At 39.8% G+C, this 16,473-nt stretch overlaps 1 protein-coding gene across 1 annotated transcript in view; it reads right to left on the bottom strand.

Moving 5' to 3' along the window:
- Positions 1-697: 697 nt before the first annotated feature.
- The window catches only part of UTP20 (UTP20 small subunit processome component), an 88,940-nt gene continuing 73,164 nt past the window's right edge, over positions 698-16,473 (bottom strand). The window contains exons 47-62 of the mRNA XM_019732102.2: positions 16,024-16,165; positions 14,999-15,115; positions 13,607-13,777; positions 13,246-13,377; positions 12,683-12,793; positions 10,709-10,788; positions 10,205-10,274; positions 9,892-10,074; positions 9,009-9,140; positions 8,382-8,514; positions 6,603-6,790; positions 5,791-5,862; positions 3,001-3,261; positions 2,673-2,799; positions 1,270-1,415; positions 698-1,030 (exon numbers count right to left, since the gene is read on the bottom strand). Of these exons, the coding sequence (XP_019587661.2) occupies positions 875-1,030; positions 1,270-1,415; positions 2,673-2,799; positions 3,001-3,261; positions 5,791-5,862; positions 6,603-6,790; positions 8,382-8,514; positions 9,009-9,140; positions 9,892-10,074; positions 10,205-10,274; positions 10,709-10,788; positions 12,683-12,793; positions 13,246-13,377; positions 13,607-13,777; positions 14,999-15,115; positions 16,024-16,165 (2,221 nt within the window). The 3' untranslated portion in view covers positions 698-874. The remainder of the gene's footprint in view (positions 1,031-1,269; positions 1,416-2,672; positions 2,800-3,000; positions 3,262-5,790; positions 5,863-6,602; positions 6,791-8,381; positions 8,515-9,008; positions 9,141-9,891; positions 10,075-10,204; positions 10,275-10,708; positions 10,789-12,682; positions 12,794-13,245; positions 13,378-13,606; positions 13,778-14,998; positions 15,116-16,023; positions 16,166-16,473) is intronic.

Genomic DNA, 16,473 nt, shown 5'->3' with positions numbered 1-16,473 from the left:
ATAAGTACTTTCATATTTGAGAATATAATATGTCATCTAAATGTTAATGCTTAAAGGCCATTTATATTTCTGTGCAATGCCTATTTTGCTCTTGCCACTCTTTCTACTGGATTATCTTTGTTGATTCATAGGGATTCATTATATAGCCTAGATACCACTAATCCTTTATCAGTCTGTGGTACATACCATAACAGTTCCGTCTTTTCCTAAGGAGAAGTTCTTAATTTTAATGAAGTAGAATTGATCACATGTTCCTTCTATAGATAGGAAAACTGTTCTTTTTAAAGAACATCATGGCTACTTTCAGCTCATCTTCTGTACAAATTTTAGATTTGGCTTACTAGGATAATATGAAGGACTCTTTTTGGGATTTTGCTCAGATACGCATTTAATACCAGTGGGATCTAACTTGGGAAAAACTAGCATCTTATGATACTCAATTGTCCTGTCCATGAACATGGTTATACCTCTCCATTTGTGCAGTCTTTTTTTTTGTGTGTGTGTGTGTGTGCAAATTTTTCTTAATGTCTTTTGATAGTTTGTAACTGCCTCCATTGCTTCCAGAAGTGTATTTCTAAATCATTTGTTTGATTTACTCCTAACTTTTTGTATGGCTATTTTAAAATGTATCTTTAGAAACAATAATTTTTAACTATGGCTAATGTCACATGCTTTTTAGACAGTGAAAATACAATAGTATTATGAAGTGTTTTAATTAAAAAATATTTGAGCATGATTACATTAAAGGTATAATAATATACAATCTCTGCCAAAGTTTACCTTAAATAATAAGACGTGCTGTGACGTCAGACCAGCAGAAAACTGGAAAAGTGATGCTTTGGGGAAGCTGGGAGACTGTCAGCACAGGGACACTTTACTCCACCATTGCCAAGTCTTTCAGGCTGCGGCTCTTTTGTCTCTTGGCCTTATAGCCTGGGCGCAGGAACTCTATCTTTCTCTTCTTTGTTTCACTTTTATTTTTGTGTTTCTTCAGCTTTTTCTTGGCGGCAATATCAGGATTAGTTACAAACTTGAGAAAAGAACAGAAATTTTATATTCCTTTAAAGTAAATGTTAAGCCAATAAAAACCAAATGCACAACGGACCATTTTGTTCACTTTTAAACATCACGAATGCAATATATGCCCATTAAAAACAAACTGGAGGCCCAGCCGGTTCCTCTTTCCTCCCTGGGTACTACCATGCACACACTCCTGCAAACAGTTACTAAACCTGAAGAACACGCAGTATTTTCAAACAGCAAACTTACCTCCAAAGCCTTCCTCTTTTTCCGGAGTGCCCTTTTCTCATTAGCCTGTTTCTGTACAGAGGCAAAGGCTAATGAGAAGCTCTCCAGCCCAACCAGCTTTTTGAGTAATTCTATGATTTCCTGGGATAGAGTCTTCAGCGAAGGATCTAATCACACACAGAGCAATAATCAGAGGCAATTACATTAGAAAGGAGATATTTGAATATCTACAAAATCAACAATAAGCAAAATTTAAACTCCTGAGGCATTATCAATTTTATTACTTCAACATTAAACACTAATCTGAAACTAGCCTCTACTTTTCTGAGAGAACAAGCAGAAGTGTTGGATACATCTCCCAGGATACAACAAGGGATCAGAGACCATGAAACCTACTTCCCAGAGGAATCCTGGCTCAGAAGACATTATTAATTTGAGAATTGGATGGAAACATTTTGGGTTACTTTTACTAACCTGCTCAGCCCCGCAGATTGGGGGAAAGGTAAGTGTGTTTCTCTAGGTCCTCTCTAATTCACAGGTCACAGGCTTAGCTCTGACAATCACCTTTTTTGTTTTTTGGTGGATCAGACTCCTTTGAGAAGCTTACACAAAGCTGTGCTCTCCCACCCTTTCTTGCCTCCTCTTTCCCAAATGCAAATAACCCACAGATTTTTGCATCAAGTTCAGGAGAGTTCAGGACACCTGTTCTAGATCGCAAGTTTCTTGACAGTAGAGACGAGGCCTTTTCCACTGTTGAACCCCGACTGCCTGGCAAATATTAGGTGCTCATAAATGTTGGCTGATGAGAATCAAAGCAGACCTGACCTTCACCATTGCTTTTTCCTTTCTAAGAGGAAGGAAACTCAAGGCTGTGGGACTAAAACAGCTCCTGCTTTGACATTTACTTCATTTGTTTTATTTTAAAACTCTTAACATTCACTTCACCTTTTCTCTTTCCAACCCAACCCCCAATTCCCTCTTCTCCTATTATGAAGAGACATTTTAGGATCACTGAGGGAAATGTACCAAATGCACTGGCAAGAAAAAAGAAAAATAGGAAAAATTGAAGTGATAGATATTTAAACTATTTCATACTTTTGCCTTATAATTCCTGAGAATATAATGACATTCCATTGTTCATTATTCATAGCACTATGAGGTTTAGAACCACCCCAAATTATAGTTTTCTTTGAATATTTAATCTATACTTAGGAGTGAAACGTAGGAACATTCATTCTTAGACACGAGAAAGCATGTTGGAGAAAGTAGTCAAATATAACACAAACATGCCTAATTTGTTTGCTATTGCCTTGATACCTAGCAAGTTTTCTTTCCTAAAATAAACTCTGCCGAGGAGAGGACAGGAAGGAGAAGGAAGCATTCAGGAGAGAGGCGCAGGTATTGAGAAGAGAGGCTGCAGTTACCCTGTTCCGCGTAGGTGCTGTTCAGTTCTCGGAACAAAGGAGCTATGATCACCGGGAGGTACGGCTTCACCTTGTCTACGCCCAGGTCCATTGCCACAGCTCCGAGAAACTTAAAGATGCAGGTTCTCTGGAAATATAGATCATTGTTCATCAGAAGTATTTCTCTTATACTTGGTGCCACACCATTTAGAAAACAAGGTCTATTTGGGGGCAGATACAGCTGCAGTTTTGGATTCAAAAGTTCCCAGGGACTTGGGAGGATCACTGACACCACTAAATTATTTTCTAAAATAAATTACTACTTTCAATGACTGCACATTATTCATACCTTTAAGGGGTTTCTAGGTGAGTAAGCGGATTCCAGTTTTGCAATCCGGGACAACTTCTGGATCAAGTACAGCAGCGTGGCTGGCCTGCTGTGCTCTTCCTTTTCGTGTGCACAGGCCTCATGTTCTATATCCTCTCTGGCTACGCCATCTCCTAAAGCTTCTTGCTCCTCCATGTCCTCCTTTATCTCATCTTGCTTATCCCCAGAATCGGGTTCCAGTAAATATAAGACTTTGGCTATGAACAACAAATTCTTAACAACCTTAAAAAAAAAAAAAAGAAAATCTTGGCCATAAAAATGAATGAAATCTTACCATTTGCAACAACATGGATGGACCTAGAGGGTATTATGCTAAGTGCAATAAGTCAGGGAAAGAGAAATACCATATGATTTGACTTACCTGTGGAATCTAAAGAATAAAGAAACAAACAAGAAATAGACTCACAGATACAGAGAACAAACTGATGGTTGCCAGAGGGGAGGGGGGTTGGAGAGCTGGGTGAAAAGGGTGCAGGGATTAGCAAATTAGTAATTACAAAATAGTTACAGCATAGGGAATATAGTCAATGATGTTGTAACAACTATGTATAGTGCCAGGTAGGTAGTTGACTCATCGGGGGAATTACTTCATAAGTTATATAAATGTCTGACCACTATGCTGCACACCTGAAACATACTGAATGTCAACTGTAACTAAGAACAAAAAATAATTAAAAAATAAAACTGACCGATAAAAAAAAAGCGGGGAGGAATTGGACTTTGATTTTGAAATAAATATGGCTTGGCAAAACAGAAGTTTTATAGGTATTCAACGATTAGGGAATAAAAACGGCAGCCAGTTGGCTCAGTTGGTTAGAGCACAGTGCTCATAACAGCAAGGTTGCCGGTTCGATTCCCACATGGGCCAGTTAGCTGTGCCCTCCACAACTAGATTGAAAACAACAACTTGACTTGGAGCTGATGGGTCCTGGAAAAACTGTTCCTCAGTATTCCCCAATAAAAAAAATTAAAAGGAAAAAAAACAACTGGGTATTACACTATTAAACTGATGATCGTTCCTTTTTTTTGTAATTCATCAGTTCTTGTGTGCTTAAACCCATTTCCATGTAACTTGCATCCAGTTGGCCTTGTTCTATCCTTTAGGGTCACACAAAGTAAATAGATTTATTCTGGACCATCCATTTACATTTTCAAAGATAGCTTTAAATTCCTCATTCACAGAAATAACAATTTCCATTTACTGAGCACTAATGAATAGCTTTGTGTATGTGTCAACTTAAAATGGCCCTATTAGGTACTATTATCCGGAGAGAAGATTGGGGTTGAGTTACTAATTGACTCACCCAAAGATAAAGTGAGTGGTCAGCTGGAATTAGAAGGTCTTGAGAATTCAAACCCAACTTCAAAACACTGGCTCCTCCTTCCTCAAATCCCATCTGATCCAGGGAACCAGCCCAGAGACAATTTTAGTCTTATAAAAAGGGCCCCCTTTATTGAGTCCCTGTGACATCCATAAAATTGCTGATGTAGGTATTTCACACCCCTCATGGGAGAGGGAAAACCCTGGCTGCTCCACTAGAGGTGCTGTGTTCCTAAAGTTCCCCAAATGTAGTCCTCAGAACCCCACACACCTTCCTAGTCTAGCCTGTCCATCAAGAGCTGGTGCCAAGATTGTCATTTCCTTCTTTTGGAAGCCTGGCCTCCACGAAGGCAGTCCCTGATTTGGAGACCCTTTCCCCCTGTGGCAGCCACTTCACATTGTTAACTCATGCTAAAATTATAATGAACTAAAATCCATACTTTCATCTTGGGTCAATTCTAGTAAATCTCTTCCCTGCCCTGAGTTTGTATGGTCTGTCTGTCCACCTCTATCAAAACTGATACTGTGTGAGACCCCTGGCAGGATTTCTTTGGCTTCACTGCTATCCACTAAATAGCTATCCATTCCTTCCCCAACCCTGCCATATAATGAAGTGTGTTGTATACTTTTATTTTAAAAAGTGATAGAAGTCTAAGTGTTTATGGCATGCCACCTGAGACCACTCTTTAGATGTAGTATTCACCTAATCCCTAGTGCCCCTATCCCTCGGTCTACATTGCTCCATCTTGTGCATGACTCACAAGAGATGAGGTCAAGTGCCTTATTCATCTCCATATACCACATCTGTGTCACCTCAGCATCTACTAGCACAACTGCTGTATCAAAAGAGGAAAAAAAGGGGGGGGGCGGGGCAGCAGACCAACTATTCAAAAGCAATTCACATTTACTATGTATTTATAAATGCCTTCTCTATAGTTAACATTTTACATATACATTTTATATGAAAACAGATAAAGCTTCTTAGTGATGGAATTATTTCTCTGTTTTCTGTGAAGGACAGACAATTGTCAGACTACACTGTAGCATGAACATTAGTGCTTTCTCTTCAAATTCGAGGGTAAGAAATTCAATATTACAGTTTAATATAAAAACAATGCCTTTCAAAGCATCAGTCACAATGCGGAGTACATACGTTATAACTGAAGACGAAAAGATTTAATAAACAGCCTTCCACTGCATCATCTTTACTGGGAATTTTAAATGGAACCAAGAGAAACCCCAAATGGACCCCAGAGTTAATTAGATATATGTGCGTAACTGAACATGTATTTAAATATGTTTATATTTCATTTAATTTCCCAAGCGTTAAACTACGAAAAACAAAAACCAAATACCAAATATAAGCCTATCCCTAGACTGTTGGGACAATAGGTCCCTTTTATTTAAGTGGACAGGATTACGATACTTACCTGCTCTCCTAGAGATTGATCCAAGAATTTGGAATGTAATTGATGGCAAGAGGCTAGGGCGATACTTTTCATCTGTGAAGAGAAAATGGACATTAGGAGACACAATGCAGGACATTTCTGAGTAACCATAATAATACTAGATTTTGCTCTGAATGACCACCTGTGCAGGTCTGGAGTGGGAAGGTTCATGACCAGAAATTGTATAACTGTTCCCTTCTACCTTCCACAAGCATTTAAGCCCAGGGAAATGAGATACTTTCAAGCTCTAGGGAGATAAGATTAATAGATCACAATCCCTTAGATTATTGGTAGAGAACGTTGCAACATTCCAATACTTTTTTCTTCCCCTTTTCTTCCCTTTTACCTTCCACTCATTCAGTATTTACAGAGTTCCCACTATGAGCCACGTGTTGTGCTGGGCTGCCCTAGGAAATCAGAGATGGAGAAAACATGGTCCCTACCTAACATTTTTTATGAATGTGATCTCATTTAGTTATCAATAAGGTTATGAAGGAGGTAGGGCAGACAATAATAATCTTATTTGCCAATGTTGCTAAAGAACTTAAACATATAATGGAAGATGAACATGCAAAGCAAAAGTCTGGTTAGACTGACAGTCTAAAACTTATCTTTGAAAAACCTTGGCCTTGAGGGTGACCCCTCTCTAGTTCCTAACATTCCTATAGCTTCACATACGCAATAAGTTGTTGGCTGGAAGAATTTCTCACAAGGGCCAACCCCAAGGTAGTTACATGAACCAGGAGGAACATCCCACACAGATCATGAGGGAAGAAGTTTTAGAGAAACCTTACCTTTTGGTCAAGGTCACTTGTTAGGAACCTGAACGCTACAGGTTCTGAGAGTTTCCTTTTAGTTTTTTTGGCTTTCCATTTTCTAATAAGCTCCTCTGGTTGGCAAGAGGCAAAGAGCAATCCAAAAATCTGAGCTGCGGTGAGCCACACCCAGCTGTGCGGATGTCTCAGGTGGGAGTGTACATGACCTACAGGAACCAAGGGAACCAAAATGCATTCACAGAGGTCTTGCAGCTTTCCGGACTCTGGTGGTAAATATGACTGACAGGCATGTATCGAGTACCTATTATGCGAGTACCTATTTAGTGAGTACCTATTATGTGCTTGGATTTGAGAACTCAACATGAACAAAATAGCCCCTGCTTCCCAGAAGCTGTTGAGCTAGGGAGAAGTGAGGTAGAGAGATACTGGAAGCAACTAGAAAACCAACTGCAAACATGGTAAGTGACACGAGAGAGGTACGAGTAAGCCTAAAAACAGACCAGCTCCATTAAGAACTAGTTTCTGATTCAAGAGAGAGAAGGTGGCATTAATATTCACAATTTCTAAATTAAAATTAATGTAAATATATATGTAGGTACATATTGGTTTCTCCTAAGTATTGAAATTGGTGGCTCCAAGCAGCTGACTGAAAAAGTATCATTTCTTGAGGCTTCCTACATGCCAGGCACGGGGCTAAGTGTGTTACACAAATCTCATTTAGATTCACAACAGTTCTGTGAGGCTGGAATTGTCATTTCCATTTTATATTACAGATACGGAAATGGAGGTTCCGGAGGGGCTAAGTGACCTGCCAAGCTGTAACAGGCAGAACCAAGCCTGGGCCCCAGCTCCATCTGGTCCCAAAGCTCATACTATTAAATACGATCCCTTAAATGTCATACTCTAATGCTACATGGCCACTCTCCATATGCCACTTGGAAAGTACAGTGGAAAAACCTTGTGGTGTCAGGGAACAGGATTAAAATTCTGGATGAATCATGTCATATCTGAGTTTTAGTCTACATTGCTATATTTCATGAACGTGGTTTTACTTTTGTTCTACATGCCCCTTTGTAATTATCTGGCCATGTCTCAGTGGAGGGATACCAGAGTAGGTCATACAGTAACTTAGTAACTGTATTATTTCTCATAGGATGCTGAGTTCTCTTAAAACAGGTGGGTACTGAAAGCATTCATTCCATTGTCTATTTCCTACAGACTAATCAAAATCGAATGTTAACTTTAAAAATCTATAATCTTATTTTTCTTTTAAAGAGTGATATCGTAAATGTCTCACAGAAGTGAAATGGTTTAGTCAATTAACACATTTACATGATGGACTATTTATAGCTATTTAAAAGGGTAACTACTAAGCATATTATAGTAATATACTTACTTAGGTACAAACAAACAGGATATAAAAGTTTACATGGAATTATGCACCAACAAAACACAACAAAGAGACTGGATGGAAATCGATACCAAATTAATCATCAAGTAGCAAGGAGGAACTTTGGGGAATTTTTTTCCTTTCTTATACTCCCCCACAACTAATATTCTTTCTTTAATAAATGAAATATATTACTTACAAAGTCATAAATATATATTTTTTTTCAGAAACATTTTTACTGTAATTAATATGAAAGCCCTTTAATTTTTTTCTCATAGGCTTTTTCTTTGACATCACAGACTTGCTGAAGTATTCATATTCTAATTTCCCAAATCCATTTTCAATAGTTTTATCACAACTAATGTGCTTACTTTTAGATTAGATTGAAATAAAAAGGTGATACTTACTCCAGATTTTACTCAAAGTCTCATAGGGCTTGGTAAACTGAATGATACTGCATTCCTTGATGAGTTTAGTTACCAGTGTCAGAAAACTAAACAGAAGACGATCTGCAGCTTTTTCTTCAGTTTCTTCCACAATCTAAACACAGATTGGATGCAAATCAACTAAGACAACAACTTCAAAGTATCTGATGGACATTTTTACTCTAGCATGTAAATCTACACCAGTGTTTATCAACTGCAAGACTACTGACATTTTGAGTGGGATAATCCTTTGCTGTGGGAGGCTATCTTGTGCACTAGAAGATATTTAGCAGCCTTTACTCACTGGATGCCAGTAGTACCCTTCTACCCTCCAGTTGTAACAACCAAAAATGTCTCCAGACATTGCTCAATCTCCCCTGAGGGGCAGAATCACCCTGCTTGAGAGAACCTTCGATCGTCATATACTATGGAAGATAACTTACTTTGACCTTTATTTTAAAAAGAAGATCCAACTACATTGAATTCTTGCTTTTATTAATAAAAAGAAAACAAAAACATTTTGAACACATCATTTAATCTATTAGCTAGACTACCTCAAGTAAAACTATAAAAGTTAGCAAAAGTTTTATTCTCTAGCACATAACTTACATCTTGAAAGTTTTCAGGATCAATTTCCTTTTCAATCACAGGGAGAACAGTTCCAAGTCTTCTCTCGAAAGTGAGGCCTTCACTTTCCACAAACAAGCCACAGATCAGGGCAGCGAGTTGTCTACTTAAGCTCTACCAAAAAAAGCCAAAAAACAAACAAACAAAAACTCACCACAAGACAATATTAATACAACTTGGGAGACTGTTTCCAAACTTGTAAAATAAAAAGTATGCATGATTCTGTCCTCAATAGTTCATGACACCAGAAATCAACGGAGAATGGATCTTTGGTGGCCAACAAGAAAAACACGGAGAAATCTTCATACCCAAAAATAATATTTAAAAAAAGTGGTATTCATCATTATCCACTAATACATTTTATTCTCATTTTAAATTTAAAAAAAAAAAAGGGAAAAAGTTTCATACCATCCCTTCAGCCCTCTATTCTGACTTTAACATTTAAACCAGTAGTAAGATATGACATGTGCTGTTTATATTCCACAAAGATGAGCCAGTGATGCTGGTGGTAAAGTCATCAAGTAGATGCAATCATTGACAAAAATTACATTTCATAAATTGAATAAGCAAAATTGGAAACAAAGGTACTCATAAATGGGGGCTGGTTAAGTAAATTACGAAACAGTCACACAGTGGAGTAATTGGCTGACATTAACCATGTAGTGGGAATAGAGGTGATTTTTACGTTACCCTCTGTAACTTCTTATATTTTCTGAAATTTTACTATAAGAATATATTATTAACATAATCAAATAAAAATAATAAAGCTAGTTGAGAAAAATTAATCCAACAATATTCTTACTTAAAGTATGAACACCAAAAAGCTAAGACTTTTCATTGAAATATTACTAAAAGTAACCCTAACCTTCTTTGCTCCAAACCAGGTGGTAACCATATCAAAGAGCCAATCTTTTTTCTCAAGGTTGATTTTACTGAGTAAGGATTTGATCGTTATAGATGCCATCTTTTTACACATGGCAGAGTCATCATTCACCATCATTAGACAAAGAGGAATAAAGAACATCCCGCAGTTCTCATGGAGCAGCCCCTGAAAGAAAACAGGCACTTATGAGCACACTCAGACTAGAATTCTCAGAGGCCCTAACAAGGGTGGACCGTGGGCTCCCAAAGGCTCAAGGGAAACACGGCTAACAGTTTGTTTTTGTAATTCACGGTACCTGAGGGAATGTGTCAAAGAGATAAGCGATCATTTCCAAGACAGACTCTCTCCCAGTCTCATGTTCATAACTAGGGCAAGAACATTGGAAGGACTTGTTAGTATCTTTTAAATTTACTAATAATTATTTTTCAGAGCTTAAAACACTGTTTCAAGGTGCCAGTCTATATCTTAAACAGTGGGGAAAAAACCCCGTTTTCCCAATTTTAATGTTTGCATATACCATGCTACTGTGCAGTTTTAAATGTAATTTTATTAATTTTTTACCACTCTCCTAAGTGGACTCTAATGACAATTCAATGGTCAGAAGGAACTGAAAAGCAACTTACAGAACTGCAATATGAAGCCACACACAATGTTTGCTAATCAAGTCAATGATTCACAAGACATCATCCTCAGAGAATGTGCCATTACGTTTCAGCTTATTCAAGACCGCTGCCACATTAAAAGGAAAGCAGAAACTACCTTCGTTGCTTCCTCTGTGTAGCTTATGGCTTAAACTTACTTCAGTTGAGCGAGCAAGAATTCCAAGTTTGGTCTCAATTTATCACCCAGCGGATAGTCAAGAACATATTTCAGGAAAACCTGGGAACAGAAGTCACACAGAAGATTATTTGGATCGTATCTCTCCAGGATTCCTGTTTCCTAGCCGCTTTCTGGGACACACTGGTTGGTTACAAAGACCTTTCAGAAGGGTGATCAGTTATGTGACGTTGGCCTCCTGAGTTGACAGCTGTACCTCTGACTCTCTCCTCCCACTTCCCTTACTCAGGTCTGGCCCTTCACGCCTGATTAAGAGTCAAGTCTTGGCCCACCAATGGCACGATTGTTTAGGGCTCCAAATCTAAGCTCAAGAGTTGGAAGCTCCCCTGTCTTTGACAGGTGGTGCGTGTGGTGGTGGATGAGTATAGACTGGAGTTCAACCTGTATTTCCTCTTCAATAAGAATAACAATAATTTTAATACTGATATTAACTATTGCCTTTACTAAATACCTTCTATGTGCCTAACACTGGGTTTCTTGGTTAATTTTCATTACTTCCTTAGGGAGGTGATGTTACCCCATTTTACACATGAAGAGAATGAAGTTGGTACAGAGATAAATAATTTTGCTCAAGTGGCAATGCTTAGTCCATCTGCATCCAAAGGCTCTGCTTGTAAACTGTACACTATTCAGCCTCTTTTGTTAATAAACCGTGAGAACTAAGGCATATCATTCAACTTTCTAGGCCTGTTTTTTTCCCCAGCCATAAAATGGGGGTACTATTTCTTTTGAAGGATAGTTACAAATAGAAGTCACATATGTGAAGTGCTGGGCATACAATTAGTGCTTAATAAATAGCAGCTGGCCCTCCTTCTTCCTAACAGGAAACTTTTCCAAAGAAAAGCCTCTTCCCTTTCCACCCTGGCCTTCTCAGAACTCCAAAATCTCCCTGAACTCTGGAGTTCGTATTTCCACTTCAGACTTTTCCACCTCCTGGGTGGGTATGTGCTCATACGATCAGGGATGAACAAATGTCTGAACACAAATCTGCTCACGTCACTCCCCTGCCTACTGATTTCAACAGCTTTTGCTCTTCTAAATCTTGAACAAGTCCACAAGGTCTTGCCTGACCTGGCTCCCTTCCCCACCTCACTCACCTTCATTTAGCTGCTCCAACAAGCTCAGCTCTTACCCACCTCAAGGCTTACCTTCCTCAGGCATCTGCCACTCTCTTCACCTGGGAGGTGAAGCCTTGTTCTCCCTTCAAAGTTTGCTCACATGCCAATCCTCAGGTAAGCCTTCCCCGACTCTCACATTAGGGTGGCTCTCCACCTGATCATGTACTCTTATCATACGCTCTTCCATATTTTATTAATTCTAAGAAGCACAGGTTTTCGTATTTTAATATATCTGAAATTGGGATGTGTCATACAACTGATGGCACTTACCCTTGTGTCAGAGTTTTTCCTTTCTTTAAGGTATATAAGTAATGCTGTGTCTCATAAGTGATGAACTACGACAGCACTTCTTTCCTCCTGGCACTCATGTGTCTGTAACTAAAGAACTATTTGTGGAATTTTGGTTTTGTGCCTGTGTACTGTAAGATAGGGACTATAAATTTTGGTTCACCACTCTTCCAGTGGCACCTGACACACAGTGATATGCGGAAGTGGTCCACGACGACGGACCTGTGGATGGAAATCTTTGCCACAGGCTATCGTGCTGAAGAAGGACCGGTACTTCTGTCTGTCCGACACATGCTACACGTGGTGGGCTATACTCAAAATGCTCCTTGTTAACTGGAAAGGCCCGTAAGACAAGGCAGAGACCCTTCTCACACTTGGAGTGTAGATGGGTATTCCTGAGTATCAGAATAAAGCATCAATATGACACAGAGTTATCTTCAGAATTCAGTCGATGTTGACAACTCTCTATCTAAAACCAAACAGAGAAGGCAGGGCCCAACCCTTGTTATAGGAGTCAGTTCTCTACAGACCTGTCTGCACTGGACTCTGGCGGGTTCGCTTTGCGCAGAAATTGCCAACTTGGATACTTTCCGCATGACATCATCAATTTCGGGGACCAGCAATTTCCTTGATAAAATGGCCTAAAATACAAAAGGAAAAGACATACTCTTCATGTTTTATTGCAGATGGGTGTAAGCCAAGCTGATGTTAAAGTAGTCACAGGCAGTTTTTCAGAAATAATGAAAAGTACCCCCAAAAGAAAAAGAACATAAAAATGGTTAAAATGGGCAATTTTATGTTATGTATATTTCACCAGAATTAAAAAGAAAAAGGAAGACACTGTCCAATACAATAAATACAGGCAGAATACTTGTGTTTGTACAGAATTGCCTGGAAGTATTAATATAGAGTTCACGTTCAAACCTTTTAATGAGTAGATATGTTAGCTTATAATTAATTTACCAAAACCATCATCTTTGTAAGTACTTAATCTTGGAAGCCTACAGATAGTCAAACTACCATGTTCCATGGTATTCTAGATATCTGACGTGAGGCTCATAAACTGTAAAATCCACAATGCTGGTGACCATACCTTCAGAAGACCAAATGCAGTGGCCTGTCTTGAAGTGTCATAAATGTCTTCCTCCGCGTACGCTAGTAGAACCTGAAGCTGCTTCTCGGTTATCTGGTAAGACTTCACTTTCTTCACAAGTATGGTCACACACTGCAGGTTTCAGGAGTGAGGTTAACAGGATGGCACACAAATCAGGATCCAGTGAAACAATGAGGACTTAATATAATATCAATGCTTTTTCACACTGGAAACCAACCCTCTGGCCTTAGCAAATTCATCGAAAAACATCTGACCAAGACCACAAAGGACAAGGTGGAAAACTAACTTTGAGGTTAATCCTGGGGCTGACCTTTCCTAAGTGCATGTAAAAACAGCTCACCTTGAAACAATTTACCACCAGGTGGAAGTTCTGGCCTCTGGCAGCTCCGAGTTTGGCATAGTCCTTCAGCAAAAGGAAAAGGTGTTTTGTCAGCTGTTCCGCTTTTGTTTCTATGGAAGGCAGAGGGAACCTCAAGACCCAGATCAGGCATTGCAGAGCACCTGTGATCACCTGAAAAACAAAACCCAAGCCAGTCAATTTAGGAAGTGACTACACCCAATAACCCAGCACCCAAGGCTGTGCAGACTCTATAAGCAATCGCGCTAAAGGAATGAAATGCTCTGAGCAGCCCAGGCTGGGAGAACTGCGCCCGAAGTGAAAGAACATAGGGAAGTTTCTCATTCCCTCTTGTAGGAGAACTAACTGCTCCTCCAAGACAAGTGAAGACACATCCCAAGCTCACCTGCCATATTCTTACCCTATCTGGGTCAATGACTGTAGGGATTGACCAATTTTAGCAATTAAAAGAATGCATTACAAATGACTTTTTTATTTCTAGAATGATTACTTCAATTTAATCCGTTCTTATAAGCTTATATTATGTATTCAAGGAACTCTACTGAGTGTTAGAAATAAAAATAAAAAGGATGCCATCCCTCATTTAAGGAGCAGATAACTGGCTCAGAAATTAAGCATGGGAAACAATGAACTATAATTTAATAGTTAAGTGCTTTGCAAAAGGTATAAAAAAGTGATTACCTGAGAATCTCTGACCCTCTAGCCCAAACCTCAGAGGTCACCTGGATGAGCTAGTTCCCCTAGTTTAGCTCTCTCATCGACCCTACTGCTCTGGCTGCTGCGATGGCCTTATTGGGCTGGATGAGATGAGACCCAGAGCAAAGAGCTCCGGAGTCAGAAAGACCAGGGCATACACCCAGCTCTGCAGCTTATACTTACTCGACTACAGAGATGTTACTTAACCTCTCGGCACCTTCCCTGTAAAACAGGCAATCTGAGGAAGTGGCAGGTGTAGGCAATGGAGTCTGACAGACTGAGGCTCACAGTACCCTAGATCTATGCCCTGGGGCAAGTCATTAGCCTGAGGCCTTGTTTTCTTATCTAAAAAACAAACGATAACCTACGCCTTCTGGATGGTTCCGAGGACTCGGAGCAGTGCTGCTGATATGAATACAGGGACCCCACCACGCACCCTCCTGAAGCTGTTGTGAGGATCAAATGAAATAAGTAATGTTCCTAGAGGGGCTTTTAAAGCTTTAAGGGTATCCAAACATACGGGATTATTACATTGGGGAGCGACTGAATGCAGGGAATAGAGGCGGTTCAGGATGTCCTAAATCCCTTTAAAAACTCAACTATCTCATGAAGCACGAGCCTAGAAGTACAATCCAGGTGCTTTTGCACGACACAGCTCTTGTGAAGGAAGATGCTCACCTTCACGTCCATGGAACCCAGGCAGTCTAGGAGGAGAGAAACGAAAGGGTCCAACATTTCCAGAACACGTTCCGTGGAAGACTTGATCTTGGATGTCTTCAGACTCAGGTGCAGCAGCTAAAAGTTTTAAAAAGACATTTCATAGCACTTGCCTACAAGACTGAATGCGTTAGGTAAAGGTGAGATATTTTAAGAGACATGCGTGAGATGTTAAGGTGCTACTTTCTATTTGATATACAAAGCTTTTGAAAAACTGGGAAACTGCCTGGGAGACACTCCGTGAGTGAGAAGGTGGGAGCTCACTGTGCAGCTGAGATTCTAAGTTCGCTAACCAAATGGTTACTCAGCATCTACTTGGATCCCAGGCACTGGCTCGGCACGTAGGATGCAGAAATGACCCAGACGGACACGCTCCTGCTGTGATGGATCTTAGCCAGGAAGACAGACTCTAGGAAATAATGAACTGGCAACGCAGGCTGCTTGGAGAGTTCTGTAGGAATCTGGGCAGAAGGAGGAATGGGTGATGAGGTCCTGGGGCAGGAAGTGTGGAGACTTCATAGAACTGAGGGAAAGCCACATGTGGCTGGAAAGTGTGTGGGAGTCGTACAGTATGAGGCTGGGCCCTTGCAGCCCAAATAAAGCACTGGCTCTCTCCTAGGAAAAACGGAAGCCAATGAAGGGCTTTGAAAAGGAAATTAAATGATCAGACTTGTGGTTTTAAAATCTCATTACCTTTTAAAAAAATTTAGAGTAGTTTAGGGTGCAAACTCATGGGCATAGCAATAATGAAACCATATAATGAGTATTAGGTCAGAATCATTCATTCTGTGAGTTATATTATCAACATAAGAAATAGAAGAGATACATAGTAAAAGGACCAATGCACCTTTTAAAAAATATTCCATAATATGTTGACAGCAAGGCTTTTATAGTGGATTAATAGTGCAGTATTAGAATTTTAGCAGAGCAGTAAAAGGCACAGACCCACTGTGGGCAGTGAGTCTCACTATAAGGTTAATTCTTACCCGAAGCCCAGACTCAATGAATATGTGCATGTTGGTTTTCCTGCTCACAACAGCTTTCTGCCCACCTCGTACTGGAGTTGGGGGGAGCAGCAGACAGCTCTGGGGTGGCAGACGGGGATCGGGTGCAGGGGCTGTTGGATTTCTGTCAATCACAATGGAATAAATAAAGAACACTATATGTTAACTTTCCCATTAGTTACTATGTCCCTCTCTGGTGATAAGAGCTGAGCACTACATAATGTGCTGTTTGCTGTGGGTTTTTTCTCCTTTAACCACAAGACATAGCAGGGATTATCAGGTTGTAGATCGAGGTTACTAGCACAACCCCAGAAACAGAGGCCAGACTGATGCACACACATTCAAATGAAGATGAACAGCAAGGGGACACGCCCTTTCTTTGATTTCTGAAAACAAATGCTAAGGAGTGTCTTTTAGAACACAGAAGCAAAA

This window comes from Rhinolophus sinicus, linkage group LG02 (assembly GCF_036562045.2).
Source record: "Rhinolophus sinicus isolate RSC01 linkage group LG02, ASM3656204v1, whole genome shotgun sequence".
NCBI classification, from domain to species: Eukaryota; Metazoa; Chordata; class Mammalia; order Chiroptera; family Rhinolophidae; genus Rhinolophus; species Rhinolophus sinicus.
The sequence above is the reverse complement of the archived record's forward strand: the minus strand, read 5'-3'. Positions and strand labels throughout refer to the sequence as shown.